The sequence below is a fragment of the Aotus nancymaae genome, unplaced genomic scaffold (genome assembly GCF_030222135.1).
Source record: "Aotus nancymaae isolate 86718 unplaced genomic scaffold, 86718_ANA_hifiasm-v0.15.2.pri h1tg000008l, whole genome shotgun sequence".
Lineage (NCBI taxonomy): Eukaryota > Metazoa > Chordata > Mammalia > Primates > Aotidae > Aotus > Aotus nancymaae.
In genome coordinates, this window is record NW_026988419.1 from 65,317,757 (window position 1) to 65,340,483 (window position 22,727).

The 22,727-nt window shown below is 46.8% G+C and overlaps 2 protein-coding genes and 1 pseudogene across 2 annotated transcripts in view; 2 read left to right on the plus strand and 1 right to left on the minus strand.

Moving 5' to 3' along the window:
- The window catches only part of LOC135273595 (fructose-1,6-bisphosphatase 1-like), a 33,230-nt gene extending 22,441 nt beyond the window's left edge, over positions 1–10,789 (plus strand). Inside the window, exons 4-6 of the mRNA XM_064372785.1 lie at positions 6,800–7,000; positions 9,814–9,951; positions 10,706–10,789. Coding sequence (XP_064228855.1) covers positions 6,800–7,000; positions 9,814–9,951; positions 10,706–10,789 — 423 coding nt within the window. The remainder of the gene's footprint in view (positions 1–6,799; positions 7,001–9,813; positions 9,952–10,705) is intronic.
- Positions 10,790–11,154: 365 nt separating this feature from the next.
- Positions 11,155–13,532, plus strand: LOC135273676 (fructose-1,6-bisphosphatase 1-like). The gene is made up of 2 exons (XM_064373432.1): positions 11,155–11,295; positions 13,174–13,532. Exons 1-2 carry the CDS (start codon positions 11,206–11,208, stop codon positions 13,363–13,365), a joined length of 282 nt encoding a protein of 93 aa, XP_064229502.1. The 5' UTR covers positions 11,155–11,205; the 3' UTR covers positions 13,366–13,532.
- Positions 13,533–20,652: 7,120 nt separating this feature from the next.
- On the minus strand, positions 20,653–21,231 carry LOC135273629 (bcl-2-like protein 10; annotated as a pseudogene).
- Positions 21,232–22,727: the final 1,496 nt, after the last annotated feature.

The following is a 22,727-nucleotide window of genomic DNA, read 5'->3' on the forward strand; positions in this document are numbered from 1 at the left end:
GCACTAATCACATGACGAAGACCCATTAGGTTGTTGAAAGAGAATATAGGATAAAATATGTGTGGGACGAGAAGAATGTTTCACTCTTCTAACTGTATCTTACCTTTTATGATAGAAAATGAGATTTTGAAAAAGGAGGCAGTATGTGGTCCGTATAGTGATGATATGATGTGAACTGAGAGTTGAGGGATTATTTACATCAAAACTGTCCTTTACATCCCCAATGAATGGTCTGTCAGCTATGAGCCCTGGGCCGAGTCCAGCCTGTGGCCTCATGTGTACAGCCTGTGATGTGAACAAAGGATAACCATTTTACATTTTTAAACAGTTGAAAAAAAACCTAAATAATGATATTTCATAATCCATTTTAAATTTTACTCTACATGAATGAAGCTTTAATTGGCACATGGTCACACTCATTTGTTCACATACTGCCTTTGGCTGATTTTCTGTCACACTGCCAAAGTTCTGTAGTTATGATAGAGACTGGCCCATAAAACTTAAGATGTTTACTCTCTGTCCATCCATAGAAAAAGTTTCTGAGCCTTGCCCTAAGTCATACAAAGCACACTGTACAGAATGAGAACCCAGCCCTGCCCAGAGAGAGGGAGGGAGGGGAGGAAGAGAGAGAGAGAAAGAAAGAGAGAGAGGAGTGCTCAGTTACACAAATAAGTAAAAAATAGAATGAAAACTCATTTGCCCATCAGGAAACATGATAAAATCCAAGGTAAGTCCTCTTAGCTTTAGCTCTTGTTTTTGTTTTTAATATATATTTTATTTTAACAGCTTTTGATGGTACAAGTAGTTTTTGGTGATATGAATGAATTGTATAGTGGTGAAGTCTGAAATTTCAGTTTACATCTCAGGGAATAGTATATATTGTACCCAATATGTAGTTTTTTTAGCCCTCACTCCCTCCCACCACCCCATTCTAAGTCTCCAAAGTCTAGTATACCATTCTCTATTCAGCTCTTGTTTATTTCAGAAATAAAACCTCACAGGCTGGAACCAATGAAGCAGTTTGTTCAGCTGAACTCTGTTCTAGGACACAAAGGCATTAACTTAAGAACTGAGACCCAAATTTGCACTTCATCTCTAAATGTGACTTATTGCCTAGTATTATACATAGTTTCCTTTCAAATATGTGGAAAGTAGACCCCCCCCCATGGCACAATTATCTTTGGTCATTAGAACTTAATTTGCTTTTATCTTGGGTAAGGGGCAGATCCACATCAAAACCAGTTTGAGGAATAGAAGATTCCAATTCTCACACCAGAAAAGCAGAAAGGCAACAATTTATCCATTTTCCAAGTCATGCCAAGGAACATACCATTTCTGTTGTAGATGTGCAGGAATGCAATTTGCCTTGCAAAGTATCAAATCCATAGCATTGAAAGAGAAGTTTGTAGCAAAATGCTTCCCTGCAGAGGAAGACCTCAGGCTAATGAGTTAACCACAACTAAAGCAGTGTTGATGTTTGCTAACCCCATTCTACATCTCAGTCCCCCAAAATAATACTCTTTTAAGGTAAAAAAAACCCTGGGAAATTGAGAGACATTGGCTATCAACTAGAAAAAAATCAAGCCAGCTTGCAACAGCAGCTTGAATTACGAATGTTAGAATTATCAACAATAAGTCTCAGCTCTCTTCTTAATAAGCCAGAAGTGACTTTATTAAAAGACAGTGAATGATGATGAGTCTGACACAGAGCTCTAAGTCATTTCTGGTTCTGGAAGCTTTACTGATTGCTCGAAACAGTTAAAACCAGTTGAGGGGTCATGAGGCATAGACATCAACATCTATAATGCTTCCAAGTGGATTTTTCCTGCTTTCTGCAGAGGTGATGGTTGGCTAGAATTGCACCATGATGCCCACACCCAGTGGGGCAGCATCGGTAACTGCAACCCTGCAACGGTGACCAGGGCTCGCCATGTGATGGCTGGAAAGGCAGGTGGAAGTATGCCAGGTTGTGTTCCCATGGCTCCTGCCACAGCATCTTTGCAGAGCCTGCTGACTACCACTATTACCCTTCCTCCTCCTCCTCCTTTTCCTCCTCCTCCTTCTCCTCTTCCTCCTTTTTCTTCCCCTCTTCCTCCTTTTTCTTCCTCCTCTTTTTCCTTTTTCTTTCTTTTTTTTTTCTTTGGAGACACGGCCTCGCTATGTTGCCCAGGCTGGAGTTCAGTGGCATCATCATGGCTCACTACAGCCTCACCCTCCCGGGCTTAAGCCATCCTCCCACTTCAGCCTCCTGAGTAGCTGGGACTACAGGTGTGCACCACCACACCTGGCTAATTTTTGTATTTTCTGTAGAGATGGGGAGAGGGGGTTCTCACTATGTTACCCAGGCTGGTCTTGAACTCCTGGGCTCAAGTGATCCTCCCGCCTCGGCTTCCCAAAGTGCTGGGATTACAGGTGTGAGCCACAGTGCCTGGCCCCACCAGTGTCAGGATGGAGACATCCTGACAGGGCAAATTCTCTTGCAGTGCTGGGTAACCATCATGGTTTGTCCACATATTGAGTTGAAATCTGTTTGTTTTGCTCATTTGGCTTTTTAGAGCATAAGAAAATAAGATTCTTTTTTTTTCTTTTTCTTTTTTTTTTTTTTTTTGAGATGGAGTTTCACTCTTGTTACCCAGGCTGGAGTGCAATGGTGTGATCTTGGCTCACCGCAACCTCCGCCTCCTGGGTTCAGGCAATTCTCCTGCCTCAGCCTCCTGAGTAGCTGGGATTACAGGCACGTGCCACCATGCCCAGATAATTTTTGTATTTTTAGTAGAGACGGAGTTTCACCATGTTGACCAGGATGGTCTTGATCTTTTGACCTCATGCATGATCCACTTGTCTCGGACTCCCAAAGTGCTGGGATTACAGGCTTGAGCCACCTCGCCCGGCCAGATTCTTTTTTTTTTTTTTGAGATGGAGTTTCGCTTTTGTTACCCAGGCTGGAGTGCAATGGCACGATCTCAGCTCACTGAGACCTCCACCTCCTGGGTTCAGGTAATCCTCCTGCCTCAGCCTCCTGAGTAGTGGGATTACAGGCACGCACCACCATGCCCAGCTAATTTTTTGTATTTTTAGTAGAGACGGGGTTTCACCATGTTGACCAGGATGGTCTCGATCTCTTGACCTTGTGATCCACCCGCCTCGGCCTCCCAAAGTGCTGGGATTACAGGCGTGAGCCACCGCACCCGGCCCAAAAATAAGATTTTTTGACATGTTTGGAAACAGCTTTCCTGCCCTCACAATAATCCCACCACTCCCACTATTTCTTTCCTTTAAGCTGAACATCTTTGGCAGTAGATGGGTTAGAGACCTTTCTCTAGCCTGATCACCCTCTGCTGGACATACTCTAAATTGCAACGTCCTTTACAAATACCCAGCCCCCATCACAAAAGCAGAGTTTCGGAAAAGGAGGGTCTGGTTTCCCCTCTGAGGAAAGACCACTGTGGACATGACAGTCTCTCCCCGGCAGGCCCCCCATTTATGTGCCTACTTCTCCCCATGCGATGACATGGAATAAAACGGAACCAAGGCCTACAGTGGGTGGTGGCCTCAGATAGGTGGGGAAAGGAAGGATCCAGAGTTTTCTAATTTTGCCAAATGCTCCATGCTCATTGGTCCCTCGGCATCTGCAGGAGAATGGGGCATATTCCCTTGGAGGAAAGGCATGCATTGCTGAGCGTTTGGAGGAGGGACTTCAAAAGGGGCTGGGCTAGAAAAGAATTCCTCCAAATTCATGGCTCAGTGGGATTATTTTCTCTTTGTTTTGAGAATGTGTGTGATAGACAAGTGTTACTAGTATTTGTTGTTGTTGTTGTTGAGATGGAGTCTCGCTCTGTAGCCCAGGCTGGGGTGCAGTGGCGTGATCTCAGCTCACTGCAGCCACTGCCTCCTGGGTCCCACCCAGTTCAAGCAGTTCTCCTACCTCAGCCTCCCAAGTAGCTGGGATTACAGTCACGAGCCACCATGCCCAGCTAATTTTTGTATTTTTTTAGTAGAGACAACGTTTCACCATGTTGGGCAGTCTGGTCTTGAACTCCTGACCTCGTGATCCACCTGCCTCATCCTCCCAAAGTGCTGGGATTACAGGCGTGAGCCACTGTGCCCAGCCAACTATTATTTTTTTATTCCATGTGAGAAATTGTAAATGTAGAGTGTTTGGTGACCGTATGTCAGGGAAAGACTGTTTACTTTTACACCTTTGCCACAAGCAGACATGGATGGTTCTGGGCAAGGTGAATCTCTGGGTGAGGGGGCCTTTCTTGGCAGAGAACTGGTTACTCGAAGCCTGCAGTGGAAGGAGAGGAGAGTTAGAATCCTGAGTCCTCCTACTGTGTCCCTGGCTTCAAGGAAAGATGGTGATTGTTAAAATGAGCCTCTGACAAGTGGTGCATGTTGACAAAGGCCGTTAATTTCCCCTTTCAAGGTGGTGCATTGGCAAAATTTGGAATTAGGGAAAACTCAAAGTTTTGATCCTATATTTAGTCTATGTTTAGCTTCACTGCACTATCTGGTGAATACAAACTGAACTGAATCAAATAACCCAGTGCAAGCAGTTAACTAATCAGCTCCCCGGATGAAAACCAGGAAGGGCAAGGATGGGGTAGAAGAAGGAGAGAAATGGGTTTGTGATTTTCTTATTTACATGAGTAGTTCTGACACTTGAGTGTGAAGGTCACCCCGGTGCTCAGTGCAATGCAGATTCTCAGGTCTCACCATGGAAAGTCTGACAGTGTGTCCAGGCTATGGTCCCAGAATATGCATTTCTTTTCTTTTTCTTAAAGAGGCAGGTTCATTCTGCCACCCAGGCATGTGCAGTGGCATGATCATGGCTCACTGCAGCCTCGACCTCCCAGGCTCAAGCGATCTTCCCACCTCTGCCTCCTTGGTAGCCACACGCACATGCCAGCATGCCTGGCTAATTAAAAAAATTTTTTTTGTAAAGATGGGGTCTCCCTGTGTTGCACAGGCTGGTCTCAAACTCCTGGCCTCAAGTGATCCTCCTACCTTAGCTTCCCAAAGTGCCAGGTTTATGGGGGTGAGCCATGGCACCTGCCTGTGAATGTGCATTTTTAATAAGTATCCCAGGTGATTCTAATGCAGGTGGTTTTGGGCCACCCTTTTGAAAGTTATGGGAAGAAATTACCTGGAATGTTTTGCTGGGATGACTTCCTTCTTCAGCTGCACGACGCAGATGCTCCTGCTTACACTCAGCTGATGGAGTCTGGGAAAAGAAGAAGTGAAGTTTGGGAAATTGCACATTTTTATTTCTGTTTAATTCAAGCAGAGGGTATCCAAGCTGAAAGGTTTGTTTGGGGCCATTTTGATGACCAAACAGGTCAATCCAGTGTTTATAAAGAAGATCATTCATAGTAAGAGATCAGCGGTTAGGAGCCATCTCTTTTTTTTTTTTTTTGAGACAGAGTCTCCCTCTATCACCAGGCTGGAGTGCAGTGGGCATGATCTAAGCTCACAGCAACCTCTGCCTCCTGGGTCCAAGTGATTCTCCTGCCTCAGCCTCCTGAGTAGCTGGGATTACAGGCGACTGCCACCACACCTGGCTAATTTTTTGTATTTTTAGTAGAGACGTGGTTTCATCATATTAGCCAGGATGGCCTTGATCTCCTGACCTCGTGATCCACCCACCTTGGCCTCCCAAAGTACTGGGATTACAGGTGTTAGCCACCAATCTTGTTCTTTTTTGTTTTGTTTTGTTTTTTTGAGATGGAGTTTCGTTCTTGTTACACAGGCTGGAGTGCAATGGCACGATCTTGGCTCACCGCAACCTCCACCTCCTGGGTTCAGGCAATTCTCCTGCCTCAGCCTCCTGAGTAGTTGGGATTACAGGCATGCACCACCATGCCCAGCTAATTTTTTGTATTTTTAGTAGAGACGGAGTTTCACCATGTTGACCAGGATGGTCTCGATCTTTTGACCTCGTGATCCACCCGCCTCGGCCTCCCTAAGTGTTGGGATTACAGGCGTGAGCCACCACACCCGGCCTGTAGGAGCCATCTCTTTAAGGGCTCCCTTCCCTAGCATTAGAAAAATTCTGGGCCACATGACCCAGTGGGCTGTGTTTTTAATGAAAAAGAAATGGATTACAGCACATGTCATGTTCTAAGCATAGGTATTATTTTGGTAATGTTTTGGGAGGGGTGTGTGCATATGTGCGTGTGTGTGTGAGAACTGGTTTGTGATGTAAACTGCGCTTCTTCCTGTCCATCATGGTTAAAACACTGGACAGCATCTGCTCTACCCCGTAGTGACTCTGGGGAGATACTCTGAGTTCCTGCATTTCTGAGAATTTCCCTGACGTGTGAGTGACACAGACCACATGCTCAGCGGGGTATGGGCCAAAGCAGCAAGAGTTTCCAAAACTGATTTCCTCCCCAGACTGCCTGCCCTGCAGCCCAGTGTTAATTTGTTTAAATAAAGATGGAGTAGGCAGGTGAAAGAGATGGATGCCCATAATAAGATTAAAGTAGTGGGAGCTGGCAAGAAGGCATGCTCTTTTTTGGAAGTGACAGTGGAGAGATGAGGGAATATCACATTAGAAAAATTGGAGGAGGGCCCTGATTGGAAAGAGGGATCCAGATGCAGGAAATTTGGGTTCTGGTGGGAAGGCTGCCATGGTAATCTAATCAGGATATTGCCGATGTGTGTGGGAAGGACCCTCTGGGAAGATGCCCTATTTCATTAGAAGAGCACCTTGATAATGCCTCCTGTTAATGGTTGAACTGTAAAAAAGAATCACAAAACAAAACAAAAACATTCTTTGATTTCTTTCTTGCTCTAGAAATCAACTGATGAGCCTTCCGAGAAGGATGCTCTGCAGCCAGGCCAGAACCTGGTGGCAGCTGGCTACGTGCTGTATGGCAGTGCCACCATGCTGGTCCTTGCCATGGACTGTGGGGTCAACTGCTTCATGCTGGACCCAGTGAGAGACCTCACAGGAGGCTGGGGGCAAATGAATGCTATGTGTGGGGGGCTGGTGGGGGTATGTGGAGGTGGGAGGGACAGAGATGATGTTGTGGGGTGGGAAGGAGGCAGGAGATGGGGAGACAGGTATGCCTCCCGAGCAGACTACGGAGGTGAGAAATGGCATCTCAGCATGAGAGGGGGGTCTTTATTCCAATGTGAATTCCTCAGAGCAGCTGTTACTCAAATGACCCAGGCAGGCCATATTGATGATGAAATGTGCTGGGCAAGGGGGTGGGGTGAAAGGGTGGGACTGGGGTGAACTGAAGAGTTCCAGCAATTACAATTGGGAAGAGGGGCCCTGTCTTGCCAAGGCTTCTAATGGTTCAAGAAACACTGGATTGTAAAAAACATAATGTTTCTAGATGTGTACAACACTATGCTAGCCAATTAAAATGCATTTATTGACCGGATGAGGCTGTAGATATTCTGTTTGCCATCAACTGTATCCATTTCTAGCTTTTCTACTTTATCCACCAAAAGGCTGTTTTCCTGAGTTGAATGAGTGTCCCCATTGAAGCAGAAGATGGCATTGTTTCTTCAAAAATAGCTCCCACATTTACTTGTGTACATTTACACAAACCTTCAGTTAACCCTTGCAAGATTTTTTTTTTTTTTGAGACAGAATCTCACTCTGTCACCCAGGTAGAGTGCAATGGCGTGATCTCAGCTCACTGCAACCTCTGCCTCCCAGGTTCAAGTGATTCTTTTGCCTCAGCCTCCTGAGTAGCTGGGACTACAGGCATGTGCCACCATGCCTGGCTAATTTTTGTATTTTTGGTAGAGATGGGGTTTTGCCATGTTGGCCAGGTTGGTCTTGAACTTCTGACCTCAGGTGATCTGCCTGCCTTGGCCTCCCAAAGTGCTGGGATTACAGGCATGAGCCACTGGGCCTACCTAACTTTTTAACTTTTAGGGATGTCCTCCTGTGACATTAGTGAACTATGTATAAAATGCTTGTTGCTGGCAAAGTGAAACCCAGGAGCACACAGGGAGTGGAATCCTCTGTAGAGGCCAGGTCTGTGTGTGGTGGGAAGGCTAACTTTGCCCCAGGCAGTCAGGGAAGTGGACTTTTACCTCCTTGGAAGCATGGGTGCTTAACAAATAAACATGGGTAGGGTAATAGTGCTAGTTAAAGTCTCCAAATGCGGTGACCTGGTTAGGGGTGGGGTGGGGGAGTTAGTGGCAGAACCAGAGCAAAGTTCCACCTGAGCCCAGGATGTGATTTCAGGCACCACTGATATTTGCTGATGGTGTCTCACCAGACCCTGACTGCTTCCCATTCTTCTAGTGTCTTCTCTGTTACCTTTGAGTTGGTGGAAGCAGAGAAAACATTCAATCTCTTCTTGTTTCCAGATTGCAGATGAGCGTCTCCGTAGGGACATTTCTGTGTGTTTGAGAGTCTACCCTCCTCAGTCCTAAATGTTTGGAAGGGCAATGCCATGCAGGGCTGCTGGGATTTGGTTCCAGCCCTTCTTCTTTCTGTTCCTGATGGGGTGCGGGGGTGGGGGGTGAGCCTCCCACCAGGGAGATGCTAAGTACTTCCTCTTGGTCTGGGCTTGCTTCAACGCCAGGCTGATGGTTTCCATTAAAACCACTGTGACAGCTGTACCTGGGTTTCTAGCAGGCTTTAACTTTGTGGGAGTGTTTATGTTTCATCTCCATATACAAACTTACCCTCTTTGCACCATGGACAGTGTGGCTGGACCCTGTACTCTGCACACAGCATCTGTTGTGAGATGGCTTTCTTTTCTATACATTTTTTGTTAAAGACAATTATTTATTTTCATACCAATGATAAAAGAATATTCCTGTATATTTGTGGTCAAGCATTTTGAAGATATTGAAAAAGACATAAAAGTAAAAAAGAGGAATCACTTCCAATGACACCTTTCAACGGCCACTGTGAATTCTTCCCTCCCTCCCTGTCTGTCCAATTTCAACACACTCCATATGAGTAGGAACCAGTTTTTGCTGTGGGAATAAATGGCTAGGCAGAGAGGTGTTGATAGGCCTTTTTTCTTTTCAACTCTTGTGTCAATGGTCAAGCCTGTCCTAAATGGGCAGAGCCTTGATCACCCTCTTGCTAACAACACACAGGAACCCATAACAATCTCCAGTCCAGAGCAGTGAGACTTTGACAATGCTTTTCCCCCAGATCCAAATCTCCTTTGAAGGAGATGCTCCCCAAGCTTAAAGGCCTAAGCTTAACACTGGGCTGTGTGGGAGGAGGCAGTCTGAGAAAAACTCTGGATGCCAGAGAGCAAAGGCAAAGGTTACCTATGTGGGACTCAAAACTCAGGGTTCTACTTTGTTACATAGTTCTCCCTTTTGGGAGAACTTTCATCAAGATAGAAACATAAAGCTAAGAACAGCACTGAGCACTTGGGTGTCGCTCGGGACTGATCCCACAGTGGCCTGTGTCTCCTGAGAGCCTACCACCAGAACCAACACTTTTTTCTGTTTGGTGAAGGCATACACATCTTATATTGCTTTGGACACACATTTCTTAGTCTGTGGTAGGCTTAGCAGTTGTTTTACAAGTCTGCTATCCCTGTTTGTGTGTGGTTTCTTTCTTGTTTTACTGAAATCATTTGCAAACAAAGTCAAAAGTCTCCATTACCACCCTGAGGGGTTCTCCAGCATCCTCTTGCCTCCCTTCACCTCATTCACAGTTCCAGAAGAATCTGGCGGTGTCATGGGGAGCAGGATGAGCTGTGCCAGTGGCCATGACCCCAGCCCTGCGCAGCCCAGCCCAGCGCCTGCCTCACCCAGGCCTGGGGGAGAGGGTGCTCTCCTCATCTCTCTGCCTTTCCTTCCCTGTCTCAAAAGGCCATCGGGGAGTTCATTTTGGTGGACAAGGATGTGAAGATCAAAAAGAAAGGTAAAATCTACAGACTTAACGAGGGCTATGCCAAGGACTTTTACCCTGCTGTCACTGAGTATGTCCAGAGGAAGAAGTTCCTCCCAGTAAGTGAGGGCCTAGAGAGGGTGGTGCTGGGTTTGGGCATCTGGCACCAGGGGCCATTCTGGAGGCAGGGGCATCCCCCTGAGATGAAAGCCATCCTTGGGATTGAGGGCCTTGGACCTCATGTGGGAATCCTGAGCAGTGTGGAAATCTCTTGGTTGATGATTTACCCCGGAGGGGAAAGGAAGCAGGGAAAGAGTAGATTGGGCTTCCATCTACACTGAGCCCATGATGAAGTCCTCACTTTAGTACTGGGGACTGAAATTCTTGCCCTGAGACATCAAAATCAGAGTCTCCATTTCAGCCTTTGCTACTTTCTCTTGGCAGAAGGAAATTAGGATAATAAAGTTAATCAAATGAATGAATTCATGGCAATAAAACATCTTCCCTTCTGGGGTCCATGGTCCCAGATGGCACAAAATGTGGTTCCCCCACCCAAATGCCTGCCGAGTGGTGTCTGCCCCTCATCAGGCCTGCCTGAGATGCATCTGTCAATCATCTCGAGACTGAGCATGCCCATTGTGGCATCTCCCTAAAGAGGCTACAAGCTAGTGAACATGAAGAGAAGAAATGGCTGAGTGTGGAGCTCCCTCTATGTGGAGTATCGGATTTTGTCCTTTCTTTGTTTAAAAGCCATTGATGACTGCTGTTTGCTGGACATGAAGCTCAAATGTTGTTTGCAGGATGTTCAGGGAGCCTCAGATCTGCCCCAGGCTCTCTCTCCAGCTTATTCATCTCTCCTTTCACCTTACCCAGGATTCCCCTCCCACCCCCAACCTCTGCACTCGCACACCCGAGTCCTTCAGGCTGCTCCTCCAGGTCCATTTCCCTCATTGCTAAGCAGATACTTTTGCAGTTTCCACCGACTCCCACCCCTGCCCAGTTCCTTAGCTTGGTAACAAACCTTCTCAGCCTTTAAGGTGTTACTAAATCGTATAAATTTAGTAATGCCTGCCTCAGCTCCATAGCCAGAATCATCCATACCCTTTTGGGGGCCTCTGTGGGTAATCTGACCTATTGTGAGATTATGAGAGGCTGTCTCCACTTTTCCATTTTCTATTTATTGAGAACAGGATTCTCATCACATTTTTTTTAGCACAGCCCCAAATACAGCCCTCGTAGGTGCTCTGTGAATGGATGTGGAATCAAAGAAACTTCAGAGACACAAAGAAAATCCTCTTTTTTATTTTCTGCAACCCTAATTATTGTTGGTCTTAACCTTGCAGGATAATTCAGCCCCCTATGGTGCCCGGTACATGGGCTCCATGGTGGCTGATGTTCACTGCACTCTGGTCTATGGAGGGATATTTCTGTACCCCGCTAACAAGAACAGCCCCAATGGAAAGGTAAGTGTGTCCCCTGGAGAGGAAGTGAGGAGCAGATTTCACTTGCAGCCCATGCTATTTGGTTTAGGAAGAAGAAAGGTTTTGCTAGTGGTTACGCTCCATGGTAGGTCGCTAAGGGTGTCTGTAGCATATTCTTGTATGGATTAAAGATAAAGCCAGATGATATCAGCTAAAGATAAAAACAGTCTTGAGAGCCCTTCCAGTGCTGTGGCAAAAGGGAATTAATGGTCAGGATGGACTAAAAGTCCTTAGGGCTTCCGGTGGGTACATGGCATGGCTTGGCTTGGGCAAAATGAATTCCATTCATAAAGTGAAAGGAAACAACCCAGCCTCGCTTCCAAGGCAGCAAATCAAATATGTATTCCCAATAGAAGCCTTGATTGCTTTCAAAAAGTGTAAAACAGAGGTAACTAGTGAGTCAACATCTCCTACTTGGAAAATGTTACTTTTTAGGGGAGGAAAGACTCTCTGTGGAAACCTAGGGCTTTCAGGTGACCCATCACCACTGACCCACTAGTCCAAGCCCACAGTGTTCTCAGCAGGCTGGAGGGTGGCTGTGCTCCCCCATGCTGGCTCAGAGCTGCCCTGGCTTTCCTTCTGCCAGGGTGACAGTGCATTTCCTTCCCAAGCATTGCATCATCCTTATGTTTTCCCAGTAGACAGATGGCTTTTTTTTTTTTTTGACAGAGTCTTACTCAGTTACCCAGGCTGGAGTGCAGTGGTGCGATCTCAGTTCACTGCAACCTCCGCCTCCCAGGTTCAAGTGATTTTCCTGCCTCAACCTCCCAAGTAGCTGGGATTACAGGTGCCCACCACCACGCCCAGCTACTTTTTATATTTTTAGTAGAGACGGGGTTTCACCATGTTGTCCTGAACTCCTGACCTCAAGTGATCCACCTGCCTTGGCCTCCCAAAGTGCTGGTATTACAGGTGTGAGCCACCACGCCCAGCTGCCTTTTTATTTTTATTTTTTTAATGCAAGAGAACAGGTACAACAATCCCCTTAAACTCATTGGAAGCCTGTGTACTTGGATATATTTGGGTCTGTCTGCAGCATGTGGCATCCGGAGTGAAGGTGTTTCTATTTACTGAAAACATTACCCAGCTGTAGCTGCCTCGGGCATCTCAACCTGTGTAGTTAGCCTGCTTTCCAGAACTTTTCTCTAAAGCCCCCCAAATTGTCCCTGAACACAAATATTGAGGCTTCTTTTTTTTTTTTCAGTTTTTCAAAAGTAGCCATGACACCTATATGGAAGTAGAGTCGGGAAACACCTGCAGAAAGCTGTGGCTCAGCAGGCAGACTGCATGCAAAGGCATGCAATGCAAAAGTCTATGCCAAGATATAGAATACACTGAATTTCAATCCACAAGCCTTCAGAGAATCATAAAATGAATGCATGATGAGTTGCAAACAATATCACACTGTTTGAACGAGCCAGTCTGCTTTCCAGATGTCTGTAGCCAGACACCACCGTAGATTTATTTAATGCATTTAGAATAGGCGAAGCTCCATCCAACACACACAGAGTCACTCATTAAGTCCAGTTTCCATGCTATAAAGAGAAGGCAATGCTTGCTTCTGCTAAAATGTCACTCTGTCCAGTATGCTAAAATGTCCACTCTCTCTCACATTTGCATCAGGTAATCTATCGCTGGTCCCGGCTTGACAAATGGTTGACTTTAACCAAATGGTTAACTGTTTGGTCTCGGATGCAACCTGAGGTGGGGCGGAGCTTTTACAGCTTCACAGGAAGGAAAAAGAGAGTATCCGTTCCCTTGGAAGCTCCCACCAGCTATTCACGTTTTGCTGCAGAAAAGTCTCTTTTTTACGCAATACCTTCTGGTACGAGGAGGCCACTCTCTGCTCTTGTTTTCCAGCTGAGACTGCTGTATGAATGCAACCCCATGGCCTACGTTATGGAGAAGGCTGGGGGAATGGCCACCACCGGGAAGGAAGCCGTGTTAGACGTCATTCCCACAGACATCCACCAGAGGGCGCCGGTAGTCTTGGGGTCTCCCGACGACGTGCTCGAGTTCCTGGAGGTGTGTAAGAAGCACTCTGCCCAGTGAACACCTGCCCTGCCCGCGTCCTGGAGAACAGCCTCTACCTGGACCGTTTGTCTCACACAGCAGCACCCCGACCTGCTGTGCACCTTACATTCCTAGATAGCAGAAATAAAAAGCATGGCTATTTTCACCATCGGATGCTGTAGAATGCTTGGCACTCCCTAACCAAAATGCTGTCCCCATAACGCCACTGGTGGCAAGATATATTTTGAGTGGGTGGATGGAGGAGAAATAAAGTTATTCCTCCTTTTAAAGAAAGTCTTCAATGCTTTGTGCCAAATGTTGATGACAATGACTGCTGATGCTTATAACATTAGATAACTCATTTAATCTTCACGACAACCCAATGAATCAGAAACTCTGAATAATCCATTTTATAGATGACAAAATGGATGAGGAGCAAGGCTTCCGGCCAGTGCGTGGCAGAGCGGGGACCTGAATGCAGGCAGTCTAGCCACTGTGAGCCAGCATATGGCTTCCCCTGCATGTTGTCCCATTCAGGCCTGGCCCGTTGTTCCTCAGCCTTGTTCAGGATTGCAGCTGAGGAACAATGTAGCCTGAACATGGTGACTCATGCCCTCCTAGAAATGGGGGATCTAATGGCTTACTGGTGGTACCTGTGTGTGACCCCCTGGCCTCCCAAGCACAGATGTAACCACCTGAGTTGCAAATGAAGGTTTACTTGTTAACAAGTGACAATTTTTCTATAAAAGCACAGCACTCTACTCAGCTCACAAAGCCTGATACTCCCTACTGTCTGGTTACCATAAGATAAAGGATTCACTACAAGGACAGAGTTTAAGGAAATGCAGTTTGTTGCAAGCAAGCGGGCTTCTCACTAAACTTTCTATAGAAATGGTTTCTCCCTCCACTGACCCTTGTCTTACTGGACCAGAGTCCAAGATTGTGGCAAGTTGTCTCGGGTGCTAGGTAACACCTAAGTGGCCCTCCTTGAGCACTGGATTTAAAATAGATTTATCCATATAATTCCACGTGGGAACTAAAACGAGGTGTCTGTATCAATCCTGCTTCTTCCCCTCCAAACACTCCTCATTCACTCCACATTCTCCCAGCAGGAAGCAGTGTGATTTTCAGCACTGGAATGCCTTCTGTCCACTGACCACACCCAATGCCAGTATTTCCCCACTCCAGCTGGGGCTGCCCTCTGGAAGGTCCCCTGATGCACAAAGCACCTTTTGAGTTTTAAGCTTCTTGTAACTCAGCTGGCATCTGGTTCTCAAAGCATGGAGGGAGAGACCTGTGGTCTGGGAGCCTTTTCCTGCTTTTTTTAGATGGAGTCTCTCTCTGTCCTCCAGCTTGGAATGCAGTGGCCTGATCTTGGCTCACTGCAACCTCTACCTCCCAGGTTCAAGCAATTCTCCTGCTCCAGCCTCCCGAGTAGCTGAGATTACAGGCATGAATCACCATGCCTGGCTAATTTTTGTATTTTTAGTAGAGATGGGGTTTCACCATGTTGACCAGGCTGGTCTTGAACTCCTGACCTCAAGTGATCTGCCCACCTCAGCCTCCCAAAGTGCTGAGATTACAGGCATGAGCCAACCCATCTGACCCTTTTCTGCTATTGAGATGGCACCCCACACCCCAGTGCTGTTTTCCTACAGCACTCTTAGATTCCGTAGCCTCACTTCCCAGTTAGGATCATACTTGACCTGAAAGTCACATTCTAAGTCTTCTAAGCAAATCGACAGAGGAGCTGCTCCACCTTTGTCAAAGGTTAGGAAAGCATCCGTCCAGCTCAACCGGAGGCATCTGACTCCCTGGCCTGGCCACCATGGCAGGCTAGCAATAGCATGTGCCACCGGGCATTTGATGGAACTCCCTGTGATCAGGAGGGAGGTCAAATCTCACCTGAGCATCACTGGTTCCCAGAGTTTCCCACTGTGGCCTAGTCCCCATGTCCAGAATTGGGAGGAGTTTCAAGATGCCTGTGGCAGCCTGAAGGTGTTCCCCCAAAAGACTCGTCCATGTGCAAAACCTGGAACCTGTGAATGTGACCCCATTTAGAATGAGGGTCTTTGCAGATCTAACTAAAGGAAGAATTAAGATGAGATCAGCCTTGATTACCTACATTAGGGTGGGCTGTCCTCCGATGCCATGCATCTTTGTGCAGGTGGCAGGAGCCTGGAGGAGCTGCTGCCCTGCCTGTGTGAGCCTGGGACAGGAGGGAGATGCAAACCTTTGCTGTGTTAAGCCATGGGGATTTCAGGTTTATTCGCTGCTGCACCATAACGTAGGCTATGCTCACTAGGCTTGGCCGAGCTTGGTAACATTTCCAACCTCTCTGAGTCTCCCTTTCTTCATTTGCAAAATGTTAATTGTAGTATCTATTGTAGTTAAGGTCATTTTCACCGTAGGTAGCAGACACTTATTTATCCTGGCTAAGGCAGAAAGGGAATTTGTTGGAAAGCTTCAGGGGACTCCCCTGAACCCAGCACCCACTGCTTTCCTAATCCCAAGGACACATCCTTCATCCCAGCATGGCCATCCAGTCCACTCTGTCTCCATGTCTCACACCAAGTTCCCCAGAGGAAAAAACTCTCTTAGCTTGTGTCCAGTTAGCTGCAGCCGTAGACCAGGGTCATGTAAGACAATTGTGGCCTTGGGTTTTCTTCTTATGGGCAGGGCACACTTCTCTCAAAGATGCGAATCATGGGCTGAGCAGATATCCCAAAGGGTCTGCCATGCTGGAAGCAGAAATGCTGAGGTTTCATGCAAGAGCATTTGCTGGGATCACTTGAGGGAGTGCATGGAAAGCATCCTAGCAGAGTTCTGCTAACAGAGAATGTGCCCTCAGCTAGTCCTCTAGAGTCAAAGCCCAGATCCTAGCCTTCAGGTGGAGGCACTGCCTGCGAACTGCCCTAAGACTGCCTTACTGTTCAGAGACTCTGTCCTCACTCCTTCCACGCAGGCCTGCGAGAACCTTTTGGCAAGAAGAGCAAGCCCATAAATAGCTTTGGATGCATCAGTGACACTGAAAAAACTGTGAGCTGGACCCTGCCCCCCGCTTCCTCTGGGCCTTCCAGACGCCCTGTGGTCTGGGCTGTTGTGTGCCCTGAAAGAACTTTGGCATTTGCTGAAAGGTCACCAGCTGCAATTTCAGACCACGTAGGTAACTCAAACTTCTAACATTTAAATGTAGCTGAAAGAGGCATGACAGCTGTGCAGGTGCCAGCCTGGGCTGGAGGGAAGCAGAAATAGCAGGCCTTCCCTTGGATCCCTTTACGGAGTGAGCTGACTTATAAATGACACTGGCCAATCCCCCTCCCTCCTGATCCCCAAATTATTCAGGCTTCTGCTCGTCCTTGACACCCACAGTGCCAGGCAACCAGGGCCTCTCAAGAGATCCACGCAAAGCACTGGCTTGCTTGTTTCACTTCCAATCTGTCATGAACAGATATGTTAATAAAACATGATAAAAAGAATTACGGGAGGGGCCAATAAACACGCTCAACATCACTAATCATTAGGATGATGCAACTCTAAGCCACAATGAGGAACCACTTCACACCCATGAGGATGGCTACTATAAAAACAAACAAACAAAAAACTGCAAGTGCTGGCAATCAGGTGGGGACACCGGGATCCCTGCTCACCCCGGGGAATGTGAAATGGCATGGCCACCGAGGAAAATGGTGTAGCAGTTCCTCTGGAAATTAGACATGGAATTACCATATTTTCCTGCAGGTCTGCTTCTGGACACATACCCAAGTGAATCAAAAGCAGGGCCTTGAACAGATGTTTGCACACTGCACTCATGGCAGCATTATCACACTAGCCCTGAGGTGGAGGCAGCCCACGTGGCCATGAGGAGGAATGGATAAACAGACTGTCGTGTGTCCATATCATGGAGCACTGTTGAGCCTGAGAGAGGAGGGGACTCTGACCCACGCCACAGCACGTGGGGATGGTGAGGACATCGTGCTGAGTGAAATAGGCCAGTGGCAGCAGGACAGGTAGTGTATGTTTCATTTCTATAAGGGGCTTAGGGTAGCCAAATTCGTAGAGATGGAGAGCAGAATGGCGGGTGCCAGGGACTAGAGGGGGATGGGAAGTTCTTGTTTAATGGGTACAGAATTTCAGTTTGCAAAATTTGAAATTGGGATTCTGACTATAATTGGGATCTAGAATTGTTCTATCATGTGAGATCCCCTTGTCCTGTCCCCTCCCTGTACCCCTATTCCTGTGGCAGCTGCTGAGAGTTCTCTGTCCCCACAGGTTTGCATTCTGGAGAGTCCTCTACAAATGGAATCAGACTGTAGATACTCACTGGAGGCTGCTGCTGTCACTCAGCACGGTGCCTCTGAGCCTCGCCTAAGTGCCCCACATGGCACTAGTGTTTGTGTGTCGTTTAATAGTTTTCCATTTTGCGGCTCTCCCAGTGTGTTCACCCATTCAATGTTGAGCCTTTGGGTGTTTGCAGTTCCCAGTTTAACTAGAGCTGCTGTTAATATTTGTGTATGTGTTTTTGTGTCAATATACATTCTCAGCATTGTTTTGCAACATCACAGGGGAAACCCTCTTAATCTGATAACAATGTTAGCTTCAAAAGGAAACCTGAAAACCAATCAACCAGGCCTCCATCTTCACCCTGAGGTCATTTACCGGCCTGGAACTCGGAAGATCCAGCCATTCTCTTTTTATAATTCTATCGAGGGAATCATCTCTGCTCTCCCCATGTGAAAGGCAAAGCTTATTTGTTATTGGCAACATGACATGCTTGGATCAAGGTAAGTTCCATTCTGCTGTTTTCACAATTCCCAGAAGCTCTTGGGAAAGGAAAAGAGTTTTCCAAGTTTGATCCTCATGATATCAAAATTAAAATGTTCTTACCAAAAAGAGGATAGCTACTGTTATTAGCTTATTATTATTATTAAACTGATACTGAGTGTCGGGGTGAACGGATTAATACAAAATAGCATCTTTAGTTAGATGAGTCTTTCATTAAACAGGAACAAACAGAGTAAAACACACTGGAATGGCCCTTTCTCCAGCTTCCATTAGGGAAGTTGGACTGATTACTATGTCTGCATTGTAGCACCTTCCAGAAAAAATATGAACTAGAAATGACAGCCATGTCTTTGCCTCACCCTTAGCAACTGGCAGAAGTGAAGCCGTTGCAGAAGTCTGGCTTGCTGATAACTGTCTCCCAGTGTATTTCCCAACGTGACAGTATTGTTCTGAATGATGAACGCAACCACTTTTCATTTGGATTAGGAAACCCTTGGAAGCAGTGATAATGTGTGTTTTCAAAACTAAGTGAAAATAATACAGTTAGGGATCATGAGGTCTAATCCCCCCCTTTTTTTTAAGTTAGAGCCTTGATGTCACCCAGGGTGCAGTGCAGTGGTGCCATCTTGGCTCACTGCAATCTCTGCCTCCCAGGTTCAAGTGATCCTCCCACCTCAGCCTCCTGAGCAGCTGGGACCACAGGTGCACGCCACCACACTGGCTAATTTTTCTATTTCTTATAGAGACAGGGTTTCTCTATGTTGGCCAGGTTGGTCTTGAATTCCTGAGCTCAAGTGATCCCCCTGCCTGGGCCTCCCAAAGTGCTGGGATTACAGGGGTGAGCCACTGTGCCCGGCCAAATCTTATTTCTAAATTGAGACATCTGAGTCCCAGAGGGGTCACAAATGACATGTGCTAGTTTCACTGAGTGCATGGGCTGTGGCTGGGCCCTAAGGCCATATACCAGGGCTTTGATTCCTGGCCCAGCCTTCTTTCCTTTGGGTATAGATTTAGCAACACTCTGGTTTGAACCAGACAGACATTCTTGTTTTGTTACACCTAGTGATCTGTCTTGTTAAAATTTGGTTCTAAGCTCATGTCTTACTCTATGTTCTAATTGTGTTAACGGGTATATGTGCATTGTCATGTGTGGTGCTCAGTCATCTAGGGAGGAGGAACATCCTAGAATGAGGGAAAGTACCACATACGAGAATGAACATGGCCAGGTATGGTGGTTCATGCCTGTAATCCCAGCACTTTGGAAGGCTGAGGTCGGTGGATTGCCTGAGCTCAAGAGTTCAAGACCAGCCTGGGCAACATGGTGAAACCCTGTGTCTACTAAAATACAAAAAATTAGTGGGGCATGGAGGTGTATGCCTGTAGTCCCAGCTACTTGGGATGCTGAGGCAGGAGAATTGCTTAAACCCAGGAGGTGGAGGTTGCAGTGAACTGAGATCACGCCACTGCACTCCAGCCTGGGTGACAGAGTGAGATGCTATTTCAAAAAAAAAAAAAAAAATTGAATGAATACTAGTCTCAGGTAGCCTTGGCTGAGATTCCAGCTAGTAGCTGTGCTTTCCCTAGGGAGCCCTAGTTTCCTCATCTGTAAAAATAGCACCACTGAATCAAATAATTGAATGGATTATGTGTGCCACACACTGGAATAGAGGTGTCTGTCTCTCTCCAATCATCCTGAATGAAAATCACAAAAAGGGGGCTGGAATCCTATATTTGTTTTATTAGGAGGTGGCCTATTCCTCGTAAATAAAAATAGACCTCCCCTGAAAAAATTAGAACACAGTCACATAGCATTTCCTTTTCTGGGGTTTATCATACACAAACAGCTGTCCAAATGTAAGGTGCTTATTGTAGCATTATTTGAAGAGCGAACTTAACTAAACCACAGTGCAGCAAACCTTTGTGTGCTAACTTGGATTTTTTTTATTTTTTTATTTTTATTTTTAAGATATAAATTTTTTAAAACTTTGACGTTAAAAATTTATTAATTAATATGTTAACTATAAAAACCTAGAAGTCCCAGGAATTAGATTTCAAAGGATTTGGTCTCAAAGAATTCCTTACAAATGATTTTAAGGTGACATTCCTTGTTAAACTGGGACTTTTTCTGCTTTGGGGCTTGTGTTGCCCCAGCTGTGGCCAAGATTAAAATGAGTCAGCAGCACATGAAGTTGTGGAGATGAGAAGTTCACATTCAGTCTTATCCAAGTTTCAGCAAATAGCACCCTATTTCCTGTATAATGGAATGCAGTTTCTTCTGAGATTCTTTGGCATAATGAGGTGCTAGACTCCTCAATTCTCAAGGAAGAGCCATCTGCATTCTTGTCCTCACACGTGAGTACTAGTCACAAGTTAAAACACTGGCCAAATCATCACCTTAGGACTCCTTGTATGCATTCAGGTAAAAACATCTGGGGTGGGAGGATGGTGCTTTCTCTCAGTTCTCACGCTCACCCCTCAGTCACTTAGTTGGTCACAGTTGGGCAGGTAGAAGTGGGTTAAAAATGTTAAAACTCCTAATTATCATGTCCAGAAGTAGATGAATGCTGCTGTTAACAACTGTGACAGGAAAACCTGGACCAGCAGTTTTCTCCATAATGCCAGCGAAGAGGAGGTCCTGAAGAAGTAACAGAAGCCATCCCAGCCACCCTGAGCCTCCAGCCAGGCACGGTGCTGCCCCACGAGCTGTGAGCTCAGCAAGGCCACCAGGTGCTGGCAGTCCCGGGTGGGCAACATCACCCTCCGGCTCCTTCAGCCATGACTGGAAGCCACACTTCTTCCACTGGGTGGTAACCAGCAGCCCCCTCTCTGGCAGCATCCTGCAAAAGCCAGGAGCATCACCACATTGCCCCAGGTGGAGACGGGACTGTCAGAGAGCAGGGCCTCTGCCATCCTCACCACCAGCTCAACGTGGTTCCCGGGGTAGCCGAGGTAGGCGGAGAAGAAGGACCGGTAGAGTTTCCGTACACCAGCAGCCATGGCGCGCAGCACAGCGGTCTCGGCCGTGGATGGCGGCGACTCGGGGGTGCCAGGCTCCTGGGAGCAGTACTCCAGGTAGTCCGCCACCAGCTGCTCAGTGCGCTGCCACAGTGGGTCAGCCATGGACCAGCCTTGGACATATGACTTGGACATATTTGCTTTCTGGAACTAAAAAAGATGAATAACATATCTGTGTTTGAGATCTTAAACCTGCATATTATGATCTACTGGTAGATCTTAGTTTTATCTGAAAGTTTCCACATAAATTGGGAGCACCAATGCCCGTCTAAGCCGCTTGGTTGCCCTTTTCAACCAGTTTGGTTGATCCAATGCCAGCGCCCAGCTCCTGCTTTAGGCATCATCAGTGACCCTGATCTGGCCGATGCTGTGCACAGGGACGTCTATGTGGGTGGGAGGATGGGGTCCAGGGAAATTGTTCTTTCCTGATAAAAGGGAACAGATGTGGTCGGAGTTGCTCTTGCTCCCTTCTTTGCATCTTCAACGTGGCCTAGATGTTCAGAACTGCAGTGACATTTTGTGCCCACAGGATGCCAAGCTAGGGGCACAATCCTACAGACCAAGGATGGCAGAGATGAGGCAGAGGGGTGTCCTGGAGGAGCCACGAACAGCTGAGCGCATGCCAGCCACCACCGCCTAGTGGAGTCATGGTCTTTGAGGAAATAACCCCCCATGTGTAAATTGCTCTGGGTGTTCTGTGACTTGCAGCTGAACACATTGTAATTGACATAACTGTCAGGGGAAAAAACCTTCAGAGAAATGTGCATGTTCTACTGTTGTGTGAAATGAGATTATGTGTGATTGCACAATGGTTGTGTGCATGTTGAAAGCCTGGAAGGGCCCGGAGCAGGTACCACACCAGGTGCATCTCATTGCAGTCACTCTAGAAGGCAGATGCTTTATGGTTATCCTTATTTATGAGTGAGACAACTGAGGTTCCAAGGGGTTTAATAACTTTCCCAAATCATGCAACCAACAGATAGCTAGTGTGGGACACAGAGCCAGGTGTGCCTGGCCCTAGAGAAAGTGCTTTCACCACCATACGCACACCCACCCATGCCTCCCGGAGGCACAGACTGCCACCAGCTCTAGCAGAAGTGATTTCTGGAGAGTGGGATGGGAGGATGGGCTGGTGGTGACTTTTTTCCTTATACCCTTCTTTAGTGTTTCCTTTATAATAAGCACTTTTTGTTATAAAAGTGGACATCCAGAGATGTTGACAAAATAACACTGGTGCCAGGCACTGTGCTGGGAATATGATAGTTTTCTTCCAGGTCTGGATGTGCCCTCTGACTATCCTACAGTCATACATGCTTACTGGGAATGAAAAGCATTCTTTCCAAACTCATTCCAAACCCTGGCTAAAGGGATTCTCCAGTTGCCATTATTTTACTATGTGACCTATGTCCCAGATAAGGTACCTGCCAATCTGCCCCCTCTACCCTTGGGAGAGGCAGGCTCTGCAGTCACTGTATGTGAAGAAACCTTTGGAGCCTGGAATAAAAGGGTTTTATGTATCATTTTTTTAATCAGCTGGATTTCTCACCTCCCACCTTTGCCTAAATGGTGGCTTCTGGGTATCTTGAAAGAGGGTGGTCACC